Consider the following 13,522-nt stretch of genomic DNA (forward strand, 5'->3'; position numbering starts at 1 on the left):
GGATGACACAGACAATACTACCGGTGAAATCCTGACCCCAGTGAAATCAATTTCCATTTCAGTGTTTTCATTATAAATGCAAAATATGCTTTAATTCAAAATCTGTTTTTTTTTTTCTCTAGATTTGGCAGATTGGTATGTCCCTACAGCTGGAATGTTTCTATGGATTAAAATTAAGGGCATTTCTGATACACACCAGTTGGTCATGGAAAAAGCCTTAGAGAAAGGGGTAGGGAAAATTATACTACTGAGAAACACTAATACAGTTTAAGGTTTGATTTGGAATAGAACCATGTATACCATTCTGCTTGTTTCTTATTAAATCAGTTGTGACTCATATTAGGTTTTCTTCCTGGGTCATTAAGGAATAAATTCAATAACTAGGGTGGTGACATCACATTAATAATATCAGTTGGATTTTACCCATTATGCAAATGCTTAACGTTTTATTTCCTATGCACATTTTTAATATAACCTAATCATTGTAATAAACTTAATAATTTTAACTGCACATAGCACTAGACAACATAGAGAAACTGGTCATGAAAAAGAATCACACTTCAAATAGATAATGTCCTAGGCCCCAGTCCTATGGCAATGTTGGCATGGGTAAATCTGGGTGACACTATTCCACAATATCTTCACAGGGGATAGCAAATAGTATACGTGCTAGTGTCTGCCATCTGGTTCTTAGGATAGGACACTAAAATATTTCAATAGCAAGACAGTATAGGCAGTTAGACATAGCACAAGGATAAGAGGCAGCCTTTGGAAGCATTTAGTGGAAGCCTTTGGAGCTCATGTACTCTGTGCAGTTTTCATAGCAATTGGTACATCAGAGAAGAGTTCCTGTCCTCATTAAAGTCCATGGCAATTTTCCTATTTGACATCAGTGAAGCCAGACTTCCAGTAGAAATGTGTGTGTGTAGAGCATAAATGCTAAATTTCATAGGGAAGAGTGTGTAACAGGGGGTCAGCTCAGGTCCAGACACTACATCAGCCTGCCCCACCTGTCTAGGGCGGTCTGCCCTGCTTTGTCTGCCACACCTTGATGTATCAAAGTAGATGGAAAAATCCAGGAGGCTGCCCATGTAACTGCCCTAATGCCAAGGGTGAAATACACAGCTCCGAACCTTCCCTTATACCATGTCCCATGCCTCATAGAAGGCATCCAAATCCACTACTACTCCACAGCCCCATTACTGGGCTGCACTCAGCCTCTGGCCCAAACTTGACATCAGGCATCTTCAGACCTACCTTGGCCACATGCCTCATCACTGGGCCTCTACCCTGCCCCATCACTGGGCTGCTGGACCTTACACCCCTTGGGCCTCAGGCCTCACTGTAAGCCTTGGCCCCTGTCTCAGTCCCCTTCTATCAGCCTGGACCCTGCCTGAGGCCCCACTCGGTGGGCCTGGGCCTTGTGCTTTTCTGTCAGGGTGCGCTCCCCCAGCCTTTGCCCTCCAAGGGGCCACCCACATGGCAGTGGAGGAGAAGGCTTTCCAGCATCTCATACTTGCCTTTCACTAGGGAGGAACAAAAGTGTGGCATTTCCTGGAGACTGTCCCACCACACCATCCAACCCCAGCAGGGTGTAGTTTCCAGTTATGCCCCAGTACCAGGAACCTCCTTCATCCCCACAGTTCCTACCCTTGGCCTCCAAATATTCTAGGAGCGGACTCCTCTGGCCAGGCAATGTCACTCCAGTGGCATCCCTCTAGCAGCTACCAGGTCTCCTTTCAGGGCCTGGTCTTATATCTAGGCTCCCCAGCATCTCCACCAATCAAGCAGCCTCCTGACCACCATGTGACTGTCTAATTGGGTCTGCTCCCACCTGCAAGCTGTTCTGCATCCTGCTCAAACCCTTAAAGTGGCAGGCACAACCTGTGCCCTGCCAGGCAGTGACCAAATTAGTCTGTTGATAATTAGTAAAAAAAATACAGGATGTTTAATAAATGCCTTTTTCTTAATAAATATTTGACTACTTGATCTAGGGCAAAGAGATTATGCAAAGAGAGGAAACCAGCAAAATGATGTAAAATGTTAAGTGTCCTGAAATCCAAGAAGTGAATAGCCAATTACCCTGCTTTGCTGTAATAAGCCTCAACTATCTAGAGTGGGGCTTAGTACTGAAATCCATCATCCTAGCTGCTGTTTTAATTTTTGTCCAGGGCTAAGCCACATACAATCCTTGTCACAATCAATAAGGATCACCTTATAATCACAAAGATGAAACAACTAGCAGAAAGGGCAGGCCTGAGCACACCCCACCCACTCAAGTAAACTGACATGCTCCAAAGCCAGAAGTTGGCTAATGAGTCTGTTTCAAATTTATCCCCCATGTCTGCTCTCAAGCCCTCATTTTCTTGAGAGAAGGCACTAGGGGTGAGTCTGGAGTAGCTTCACATATAAACTTCTGGCTCTGAAGAAGATCAGCAGACTTGGGTAGATGGGGCATGTGCATGGTACTCATACCCAGCTTCCCCAAGCTCAGTCTTTGACCCAATATAGACCCAACATAAGCTATTGCCCAGCATACTCCAGTATTGTATTATCATAGATAATTTGCATGTTAATTCAGATAGTCCTTAAACAGCAAGACTTTAACTTTCACCAAATACAAGTCAAATTGAACAGGGCTGTAAGTAGCAACGTAAGTTACATTTAAGAAGCTGGTAAAATGGGTGGAATTATTTATGCAAAATTCTGCAGGGGTCAAATTCAGCTCCCAGAACAAATGGGTACTGCCTTCATGGAAGTCAAAAGAAATTATAGGTAATGTTGTAATTTTGTAGCCATTATGGTCCATGAAAAATGAAAGACAAATATTTTTGTGAGCGATTTATTTTATTGGACCAACTGTATAGTTGGGAGGGACAAAGCTTTTGGGTACCTCTGTACTGAATCTGAGTTAAATTTGATTACACAAATGTTGTACACATAAGTGAAAGTACAGATCTGAGTTGCTTTATCTTAGAACTAACTAAATTTGTTCTGAGCATTATGCCCACCTCCTTCCTCCCTGACATACAACCTATTTAAACTGAATTCCAAATTAGTACAAACAGGAGTTAAGCAGAAGATGCCATTAACCAATTTCAGCCATTTTCCAATCAAATGCCACATGACGTGCCACCACTGTTTTGTGTCCCCACTGGATTTGGCTCAAAAATATCCACAAAAATTGCTCTTGTTGACTGCAGAATGACCTTTGCCTTGATTTTACTCAACAAAGTGGCAAAGTGAAACAGTTCTGCAGTTAGTATGAGTCAACTCATAAGAACATAGGAATTATCATTCGCTGGATCCATCTTTCCTACTAGCCTGTGTCTCACAGTGGCAGAGAGCGGGTGCTGAAAGGGAGAGTGAACTGGATATGCCCAGGGTTTTTTCTACCATTCTTCTCTCACTTGCAGCCTCCAGCCTTTAATCAACTATATCCCAAAACGGGAAAATATAATTTGAGCATCAACTGCATCTGAAATGGAATACTGAAATGATCACATTTACATTCTAAAAATGTCAATGCATTTGACATACTAAAGTAGGTGATCTCTCTCTTAGATATGTCTGGTTCCTGGAAGAGGATTCCACAGGGACAGTTCAGAGCCTAGTCCTTATGTCAGAGCTTCCTTCTCCTTTGCTTCTCCAATCCAAATTGACCAGGTGAGAGCAAACTGCCCTCTACTCCACCTTTGAGACATTTTACTACTTCTGTTTTCATGTGAATTTGACATTTGCATTTAGATTAACATGGGACTTACTGACCTTTCTTATATTTCTGCTAATTTTTTAATGGAAAATGATCACCCAAATGCCAATTTTGAAAGCTGACTATTTATCAGTCCCCTTTGGAATCAGGATTACAACTGAAGTGCAAACTGGGCGCATCTACACAAGACACTACATCACCATAACGTAGCAATGGTGGGTATTAACCATGACGCTACCACTACTACACAGTAGCTCATTGGTACTGTGCGGTAGGGTTGGAAACAACCTGTGAGCCACTGGGACTGCACAGTCATTTAGCACTTGCTTTAGCACAAACTTGGCACATCTATATGAGATGCTACATTGCCGTACCTATGAGCTACAGCAACAGAGCATTGGTGGGCACTAACCATGATGCCACCACCATTGGTGGGTACTGTGCAGTTGTTTAGTACTTACTTTAACACAAACTGGGAGGATCTACATGAGACACTACAGTAACATAGTGTTGGCAAGCACTAACTGTGATGCCTCTGCTACCGCACAGCAGCAACTAGCTACTGCACAGTGCATGTAGCAAGTACTAAATGATTGCTGTACCCACTGGTACTGCACAGTCCCAGTGGCACATGGGCCATTTCTGACTCTGCACACTAGCTCATTGCTACTGTGCAGTACCAGCAGTGGCACAGTTAGAAGCTGTGCAGAAGTAAGAAGGTGTGTACTGTATAGATATGCTCTAGTTGTGTCTTCCAAGTTCGCAAAGTGTTTTTTTCCATAGGCCATCGAAATAAACACAGGCCTCACAAATCCCATCATAGTGCCTAAAATATAACTTAACTTTCTAGCCATTACCAGTCACACACAATGAGCAGAAATTTCATATCAGTCTTCACATACAAAAAAAAGGATCATTATAAAGAGGATGGTATTTAATTATTCTTTTTGTCCACTGGTGATAGGACAAGAAGTAGTGCAGTTGGTCTCAACATTTTTGATCCTGAAGCACTCCTCAATTAATTCAAATCCCCCCCCCCATAACTTTTGTGAGTTGTGTGGCACCCAATTTGAAAAACAAATTTGTATATTAGCACACTCACCTCCTCATAGAGAAACCATGCCATGGGTTTGAGAGATCTGACAGGCATGGACAAGCCTGAGGCTGCAATTATCTGCTTATCTTCTCACACCTCCTAGCACCCTTCAGAAGAGTCTGGTGGCACCCCAGGTTGCTGTGGTACTCTGGTTGAGAATCACTATAGTAATGGGTTTAAATTGCAAGAACGGAGATTTAAGTTAGGTATTAGGGATATTGTGTGCCTGTACACAAGCATGGAGGCTGCTTCGACATACTGTGATTACAGCATGTCACTGCTGGAGTGTGGCAATTATTGTGCTCCAGCAGCCTCCCATATCTCATGCATCAGCATCTCTGTGCTTCAAAACAGCAGCAGGGCCACATGAACTAAAGCTCATCAAACAAGCTTTAGTTCAAATGCTCCCACTGCCATTTTGAAGTGCAGGGACACTGATACACAAGATAATGCAGCGCTTTAATTAGAGCAGCTCTTGGAGCCACTCTAATTAAAGCACTGTCCCCGCAGCCCCGGAGCACATGTAAAAGTCCCCACTATGTTTAACTGTAAGAGTGGTTAAGTAATGAATGGGGTTCTTGAATCTCTGGCTGGGGCAGTTTACACAAAGATAGTCATGCTTGATCAGAGAGTTTAACATGATATTCTCTCAAAGTCCCTTCCAGCCCTATTTTCTCTGATTCTAAGGCCCTCTCTACACTTACAGGTATTACACAATTACCTGGTTAACTGCACAATTAACTGAAACCAACTGCATGTGCAAAGTAGCTATCACACAATAAAAAGCCCCAGCTAACTATAAAGTTAGACCTCGAAAATGTGTACTAAGTTTACAGCTGGTTGTTATCCAACTTTAATTTGCACATGTAGCAGGGTCTACCTGTGCCTGACCAGGCTCCCAGGCCGAGCCAGGACTGGGAGTCCCACAATGGTGGAGATTCTCAGTCCCAGCAGCTGCTCGCTCTGGGTCCCAATAGCGCCCCACAGCTGCTGGAACCCAGAGTCCTGCAACTGCTGATGCTGAGTCCTGGTAGTGCATCTCCCAGTGCCAGGACCCAGCTGTGTGAAGCCCCTGGGGCTGAGAAAGCACAGCAGCTAGGTCTCCCAGCCACAGAGGTGTATGGAGTATGCCTATGGCTCAACTTAGGGGGCTTCCAAACTTGGGAGAATACTTCTTGCTGGTGCAGGGGGAGCCTAGGATTAGGCTTCCCCTGCACCAGCAATAAGGCACTATTGGGTCTAATGTGTGATCCCACCACAATCACACCTCCTGCCATGAATGTGTGGTACGGCAGGAAGCACAATTGTTTTGATCATGCATTAGATCTCATCCCACCTTTACCTACACATAGAGAGGGACACTAAGAAAGATGGCAATAGCTACTAAAGTGGAAAACTGTGGAATAACCAGCCCATGGCAGAAGCTGATTATCACCTAGAGGCTGGGTTAGACTCTGAAACATTAGTTTTCCTTTTTCTTTTCATACCTAACTTAACAGTGGTTGTTCTTGTTATCCATACACATATCTAACTCTCTCTTTTTTAAAATCAGGTTAAGTTCATTATCACTGGTACCTAGTGGCTCTGAGTTCAGCAAATTGTTTATGCAATGTGGGTAATTAGAGCACCACCCCCAATGCATACCTAATAAAGAAAGTAGCAGAGAGAGAACAAGCACCATGTTTTCACAACATCAAGTGCCATGTTTTAGAAGAGTAGTACAGTATATGTTAATACAGTTATGGGGAGTGAAAAATAAAGGCCAAGTGGAAAATTCATTAAGTTCTTGATATAATTCAGTATTTCCAGGATGTCTCAAAAAATTATTATGCTTCCTCAAGAAATAAGTATGAAAAACATGATCACACTTCCCTTGTTGACACCAACAGAAGGAGATTATTCCAGCATGCTGGGTCAGTTGCGTAGTTTTTCCTTCACTTGTTGCTCTCTGTTCTCTGCAGAATATTGTCATCACATTAGCACTGAAATAACACTGTACCTGACACTAGTAAAGATATTTTCAGATCTTGGCAAACATGTTACATTTTCTAAACTGCAAACAAGCAGCATGAAGCAAAAGTATCTGCTCAGAAAGCCCTCACAAGCTAGTCAAATCCATTGCTTTGAAAGACCACGAAATAGCATGTACTGTAGTAGAGAAGGCAGGGTTGGAAAACTCTTTGGGGTTTTAATACACTGAAACTAAATTAAAGTTTCTGCAGACATAGGGCCTGATTTCAGTTCCCACTGAATTCAGTAGCTAGCTATAGCCCATAGAGTTAGGAGCAAAATAAACACAGAAAAGCTATAGACAAAGGTTATAATTGACAGTTTAATATTAACAGTCAGCGTGCAAGTAGCTGCTGTTGACAACTGTAATGCCTTCTTTTGACAACTGTTTTATCCATTTCTTTCTTTTTTTTCATTGTAGGCTTTCCAGAAGCTGGCTGAGCTTATAAGAGAAAACATGAAATGCTAGAACAAAGGCCTCTGGAAAAAAAATGATTGTTAGAAACTTGCATTTATTGACATTTAGAAAGGGTGTATCTAATTTCCCCGGCCAGCATAAAAAGAAATGTTTCCCTTAAATCAGTAATGGCACAAATATTAGTCTTGCTGTTCAAATTGTGATATTTCCCATTAGCTGTCATGATATTCAACAATAAATTCCTAATAATAAGAAGAATACTTATCAGGTTTCTATACAACAGATTGAGTTCTCAGAACACTATGTAACCTATAGTTCCTTTATACGGTCTCTCTCTCTGGTCTTGCAGGCCTCTGAGGCCTATAACCATTTTAGCCACCTTCCACTTGTTTGCATCTTTGCCTGTCCCTTCCAGATCAGTTTTTATATTATCTCCCACCATTGGCTAGGTATACCTTGAGGTCTGATACCCTCCATCTAAGCTTCCAAAACCTGCCTTCCCTAACTGGTCCTCACTATATGCCCTACCCATTTTATTCTCTGCAGTTTTATCTTGCTCAAGACCTGATGGTGAGTACAGACCATCAAAAAGCCCAAGGCTGAATCAATTCAGTATTTACAGGTTAGTCTAAGATGAGTAGATTAACAGATAAGTAAGTGACCAGTCATTCACTTTTGATTCTGGAAATGCAGTCCTATGCCTGCAGTGGGCCAGAAGCTGGGAGTGCTAGAGCATGCCCCCTTGCTCATCCCCTCGGGCCCAGGCTAGCCTGCCCACCCTGTGCAGGTGAGTGGAGCTTTGCAGAGGAAGTCCAAAGCATCCTGGGATGCTGAGAGACTGAGTTCACTTGAATCTGTAGGGGATCTAGGACAGAAGTTCAATACACTAATGTACCCTACTGTATTTCATGGTGTGTAAGTCAAGTTTTGATGCCCAACTTTTAACTCTTAAAAGTTCAACCTTGACTTATAACATATACACCTCAACTTATACGCTGTCCCCTGCGAGTGGCCCTGGGCTCGGCACTTGGCTGGCGCAGCCCAAGCAACACCACTTGCAGGAGATGGGGCCGTGCCAGCCAAGCACAAAGCCTGGCCCTGTCTGCTGCAAATGGTGCTGCCAAGCACTGACCCCCAACCCCATCCTCTGCAAGCGGAGCCAGGCTCAGCACTCAGCTGGCACAGCCGGGCTCAATGTTCAGCAGTGCTGCTTGCAGCAGACAGGGCCAGCGCAGCACTCAGCTGGCGCAGCCCAGGCAGCGCCACTCGCAGGGGATGGGAGCACACCAGCCAAGTGCCAAGCCAAACACCACTCACAGGGATGGGGACGGGGCTGGCCTTGGCACTCCACTGGTGCAGCCCCTTATTCTGCAAGCAGCACTGCCTGGGCCACGCCAGCTGAGTGCTGAGCCCAGCCCTGTCTACTGTAAGACCAGTCTAACAGTAAGACCACTGTAAAACCACTGTAAGACCAGTCTAACTTCAGCCTGTGGGGATATCATCAGAGAATGGCCACTTGTGTGATGCGTATGCATGACTCACCAATTTGTGACAAAAGGCTTTCATCACATTCCCAGCAATGCTACCCAAGCTCTTGGGACTTCTGCTTCTTAAATGTGTTAGGCCTAGCATATCTTTCTAGCACTGCTTCGCTGCTCAAATAGTTCAATAGCCTCTTTGATCCTCATGCATCATTGCTGTCTACCTGCAGCCAGAAATTCCCATTAGTCTGTTACTGTCCTGCTTTGAACAATGTGGAACTTCATTTGTGCTTTTGTGTCTGGCCACACTTTCACAGATTGTATTTCATTTCTCCATACAGCATGTGCTTAGCTATATCCTTATGAACAATATAGCCAGCCCAATAGGGCTGTGGATTCATTATCAATGTTTCAAGATTGATTTATTGCAACAACTCGAGACAAGATCCTCAGTCAAACCCTCTGACCCTCAGAAGGGAATCTATGAAACACGAGTGGACTTCAATTCAGGCATGAAAATGAGTTGTTTAAGGAGGTATATCAAGTAAGGGTGAGAGTTAGAATTTACAAGTTCTTGATGTTCTACCCTGGGGGTCTTCAAAAGGAGCCCAGATAAGCACTTAGCCAAGGTCGTTTGACCCCAGCACTCTTTCCTGCCCATGGCAGGGGGTCGGACTTGATGATCTGCTCAGGTCCTTCCCAACCCTACCAACTATGAAACTACCCCCGGAATCTGACAACAAGAATAATGATGCCTTTTCGTAGATTTCATAGACATTAGGCCTGGAAGGGACCTTGGAAGATCACTGAGTCCAGTCCCCTGCCCCAGGGGGAGGAAGTCAGCTGGGGTCAAAGGATCCCAGCAAGATAAACGTCCAAATGTCTCTTAAAGGAGTCCAGAATAGGTGCTTGCACCATTTCTGGTAGTAGTCTGTTCCAGTCCTTGGGGGCTCGGACAGTAAAGTTCTTCCTTATGTCCAGCCTGAAATGGTCTTGGAGGAGTTTGTGATCATATGACCTTGTCAGCCCTTGGGGTGAACAGGCGTTCCCCTAAATCCTGTACACCCCTTACATATTCATAGGCAGCTACCAGGTCCTCCCTGAGCCTGCGCTTCTCCAGGCTGAAGAGTCCTATGGCTCTCAGCCTCTTGTCATAAGTTCTGTTTTCCTGCCCTCTGATTATGCTCGTGGTTCTTCTCTGGACACTCTCAAGTTTCTCCACATCCTTTTTAAATTGGGGAGCCCAGAATTGGACGCAGTACTCCAGCTAAACAGGGCCAAATTGACTCATGCTAGCTTTTCACATTGCTAAATGGACTGGAGTCAGTCTTGGAAAAAAGATTTTAGAAGACTTAGAGTCAAGAAGCAACTCACGCCAGTATTGCATCTTTAACTGAAAATGAAGTTAAGGAACTTATGTAATTAAAGTCTACTTTGTAAAAATGTAAAACAAATGAAATCCATCATCTTGTTCCAACATGACCACTTAAAATTATAATACGTAATAGAAATTTAATCAGAGCAAACCGTTTAACTCCCAGAGCACTATCAACCATTTCCAAAGCAGACAATATAAATAAATATAAAGCCCCTGGGTTTATATGCTGTTACTGTGATGGCCCGCATACATCCTAATTTTGGCCTTCCTTACCTGAGCGTAAACTGGAAGTGTAGAATTATTAAGTGCACTGTGGCTATCTTCCACTGGCCAGACCATCTATGACATACTTAATTCTCCCCATCGTGATCAAATAGCCTCTCTTTATTATAGAAAGTACTGGTAGCACCATTTTTTATTAAAGTGACCTGACATTTCCTATTACTAGATACTATTCTGAGTTGGTTGTAATTTTTGAGCTCAAATAAATACTAGAGCAGAAATTTTTGATGCTAGGTGTCTGCCCAGGCAGCCTAGTTTTGAGTACTTAGCTTTGCAAATCTAGTAATGTTCTTTTAATTTACAGGGTTTTGTTTTTAGAGTGCTTGGGTTTTTTTGGAGGGGGGAAGGGTGCGAGTTGGGCAGACCAAGCAAGAGAGTATGTATCTCATAAATATATAAGGATGAGAAATTAACTCATATTTGTGAGAATGAATTTACACTTAAGTAATACTTTAAATTCTTTTTTTTATTGTAGGACAATTCTAACTGTATTCCTAGTTGTTATTAACTTTAACTGAAATTTAATAAGGAACCACATTAAAATAACCATATCGGCGCCAAGGTTGCCAATAATATCTAACAACATCTGAGAAGTGAAGTGGTTCATTATATACCTAATTTGCTGTTGTTTGTTCTAATATATCTTGATTTCCTATTTTGAATTAATTTATTAAAACTTTGTACATGGTAACAGAAAGTCTTAATATATTTCTTATTTATCTTTAAACTCTTTTGTGCTTAATAAAACTTCTGTTAAGCATATATAGTGACCAGGGGACACACTGTGAGCTGTTGTGTATTCCACCAGCCCCAGATGTTACTAAATCAGCCTACTAAAGCAATGATGAAAATATCCTCTGAACATTAGAAATAAACTCCTTTGGCAAAAGAATGTATTTGCATCTAACAATAATGCTAAGCATTTGATCTGTACTCTTCTCAAATAACTGTCAAAATATCCACTAATTAATTTTCCATACACTCCTGTGAAATACCTAAATTGTCCTTTTACATATGGGAAAACTGAGGTAAGAGGTGATCTGATTTATTCATGATCAGAGTGCAAGCTATTTGTATAAGAGTCTGAGTTCCTGATTGCCAGCCCTTCACTTATATTTCTGCTTCTCTGAAGTCTAAAAATAAAACCACTTTTTTCACTATGAGCTAAACAGTTGCACCAAATCGAGCATCTTTGTAAAATATTTATAACCTTTGCACAGTCTCCCTCTACTGGTCTGCTTGAAATACAAAACCATAAATTACTTGCTTTCTAAGTTACTAAAATAATAGACACAAACTTACTTTTCAGTATGGGAATACAACATTATTTCAGGGGAAAGAATCATGTAAAGGGGATGGGATTATGTTTTAAAAAAAAATCATCCCTACAATCTAAACACTTGAGCAACCCCAGGTAAACACTATAGCAACCAGTGAAAACACCAAGTGCACTGGGGACAGTGAAAACTGTAGAAACATATTAGCATACACAAACCATTTACTCCTAGCTGTTTGACCTACACTCAGGCACTTACCTACAAACTATCCCAGATGTGCCAGCTGTTATTACCCCTTCATCTGTGTTCTACAGCCCCCACAGACCTTGCTATCACTTAGCCCTGAGTAAGCCCCAAGCATGCACTGTCACAAATGTGCTTATGCTACTACACATTCAGACCCTTGTGACTCGCTCCTCTGAACAACAGAGCTGAAATGAAGAACTGATCCCTCAAAGTGCAGGTACATCTCACTGCGTATGGCAGCATCAACTCACAAGCTGCTGCAGCTAATCAAACCACCATTTGACACAGCTTCACCTAACATAGTGAAAGGCACTTAGAGTGTATGCAGATTAATGACAAACCACAATCCAACAAAACATAGCAACACAAAAAAAATGGCACAACTGGCTACTCATGTGTCCTATCTTTTATTATGTGCCAGCCATTGCTAAACCACAGTTGGGAGTTTATACTCCAGCTTCCGGGGACAGAGGTGAGGTTGTGGGACGGGACTGGTGTGTATTTTTCATGGCTTGCAAAGGGATACGTTTAGCAACCTTTAACATTCTGAAAGAGCACAAAGGCAACTTCAGGCGGCTGTTGCTTAACTCTTTAATAATGCAATGTTTTGGCAGTCAAGAATTCAAAGTATTACTTGGATACTTCCTTTTCCTAATGGATACTACCACTTTCTGCCACTGGGATCCAGTGCTAGGACCTGCTAGCATGGACCCCTTTACTTCTACAAAGTGCCCTGTTGGATTGGAGCCCATGAGAATAAGCACTAAGATCCACCAGCATAGTAGGAAGTCGGGGAATCTTAAAAGCCCTTCATTATTAAGGCACAACAAACTGCTATTCCTCTGAAATGGGAATGTAGGAAACAAGCAGCAGCTAGTGAGGCTAAAAAAATGGTAGAGTTAGAAAAGACAGGCAAACAAACATGAATATTTGAAATATATTTTTTCTCCAAAGACTGAAATAATATACTTTATGGAGATTAAATTCATTAGAAGTCCATACTTCTGCTCCTTGTACTACTTAACATTTTACATGATAGGACTATAAGATTCACCAAAATGTTGATGCCATAAGTCAGTTTAGCTCACCTATATCACTGTTGTCCATGTCAGCCCTTGTGTGACTAATGAAGGGGCTCTTCTACAGAGCACAAGTCACCCTACCGCATCCCAACCTGAGCCTGTGGCCTTTACAGTTAACAGATTACTTACTGCCTTATGCAGTAAGGTGGCAATCTATTACACAGTAGGCAACAACCCTGCAGAACCAGAATGGACTAAATGACCTAATAAGTGTTTCCATCTCTAATTTCTGTGACATTACGAATGTGCTATTTTCCTTTTCATCACTGGTGTGAAATGACTAGTTTTTCCAATACAAGTCACAAATATCTGGGCAACATGCTGACACTCCATTTACTGTACTTCTTTTAACATTTCCAGAAATAATACAAGTCCCATTCAACATCTTTCTATAAGGAAGTTAGCTGCAAAATACAGCTGTGATGAATGGTATAAGCCCTTTGTGTCACCAAATAGAAGTGTTACCTTAACTACCACTATGTAGGATGGTCTTTCCTCCAAAGAGCATAATCTTTTTTCTTGGGGAAAAAAAGCCTATTG

The 13,522-nt window shown here is 42.3% G+C and overlaps 1 protein-coding gene across 2 annotated transcripts in view; it reads left to right on the top strand.

Moving 5' to 3' along the window:
* The window catches only part of LOC149870428 (kynurenine/alpha-aminoadipate aminotransferase, mitochondrial-like), a 32,994-nt gene extending 21,474 nt beyond the window's left edge, over positions 1-11,520 (top strand). For both annotated transcript variants that reach the window (XM_090036198.1, XM_090036199.1), the window contains 3 exons: positions 123-229; positions 3,565-3,666; positions 7,240-11,520. In XM_090036198.1, the coding sequence (XP_089892324.1) occupies positions 123-229; positions 3,565-3,666; positions 7,240-7,287 (257 nt within the window). In that variant the 3' untranslated portion in view covers positions 7,288-11,520. The remainder of the gene's footprint in view (positions 1-122; positions 230-3,564; positions 3,667-7,239) is intronic.
* Positions 11,521-13,522: the final 2,002 nt, after the last annotated feature.

Source organism: Crocodylus siamensis, chromosome 2, assembly GCF_052110815.1.
Source record: "Crocodylus siamensis isolate JL-2025a chromosome 2, ASM5211081v1, whole genome shotgun sequence".
NCBI classification, from domain to species: Eukaryota; Metazoa; Chordata; order Crocodylia; family Crocodylidae; genus Crocodylus; species Crocodylus siamensis.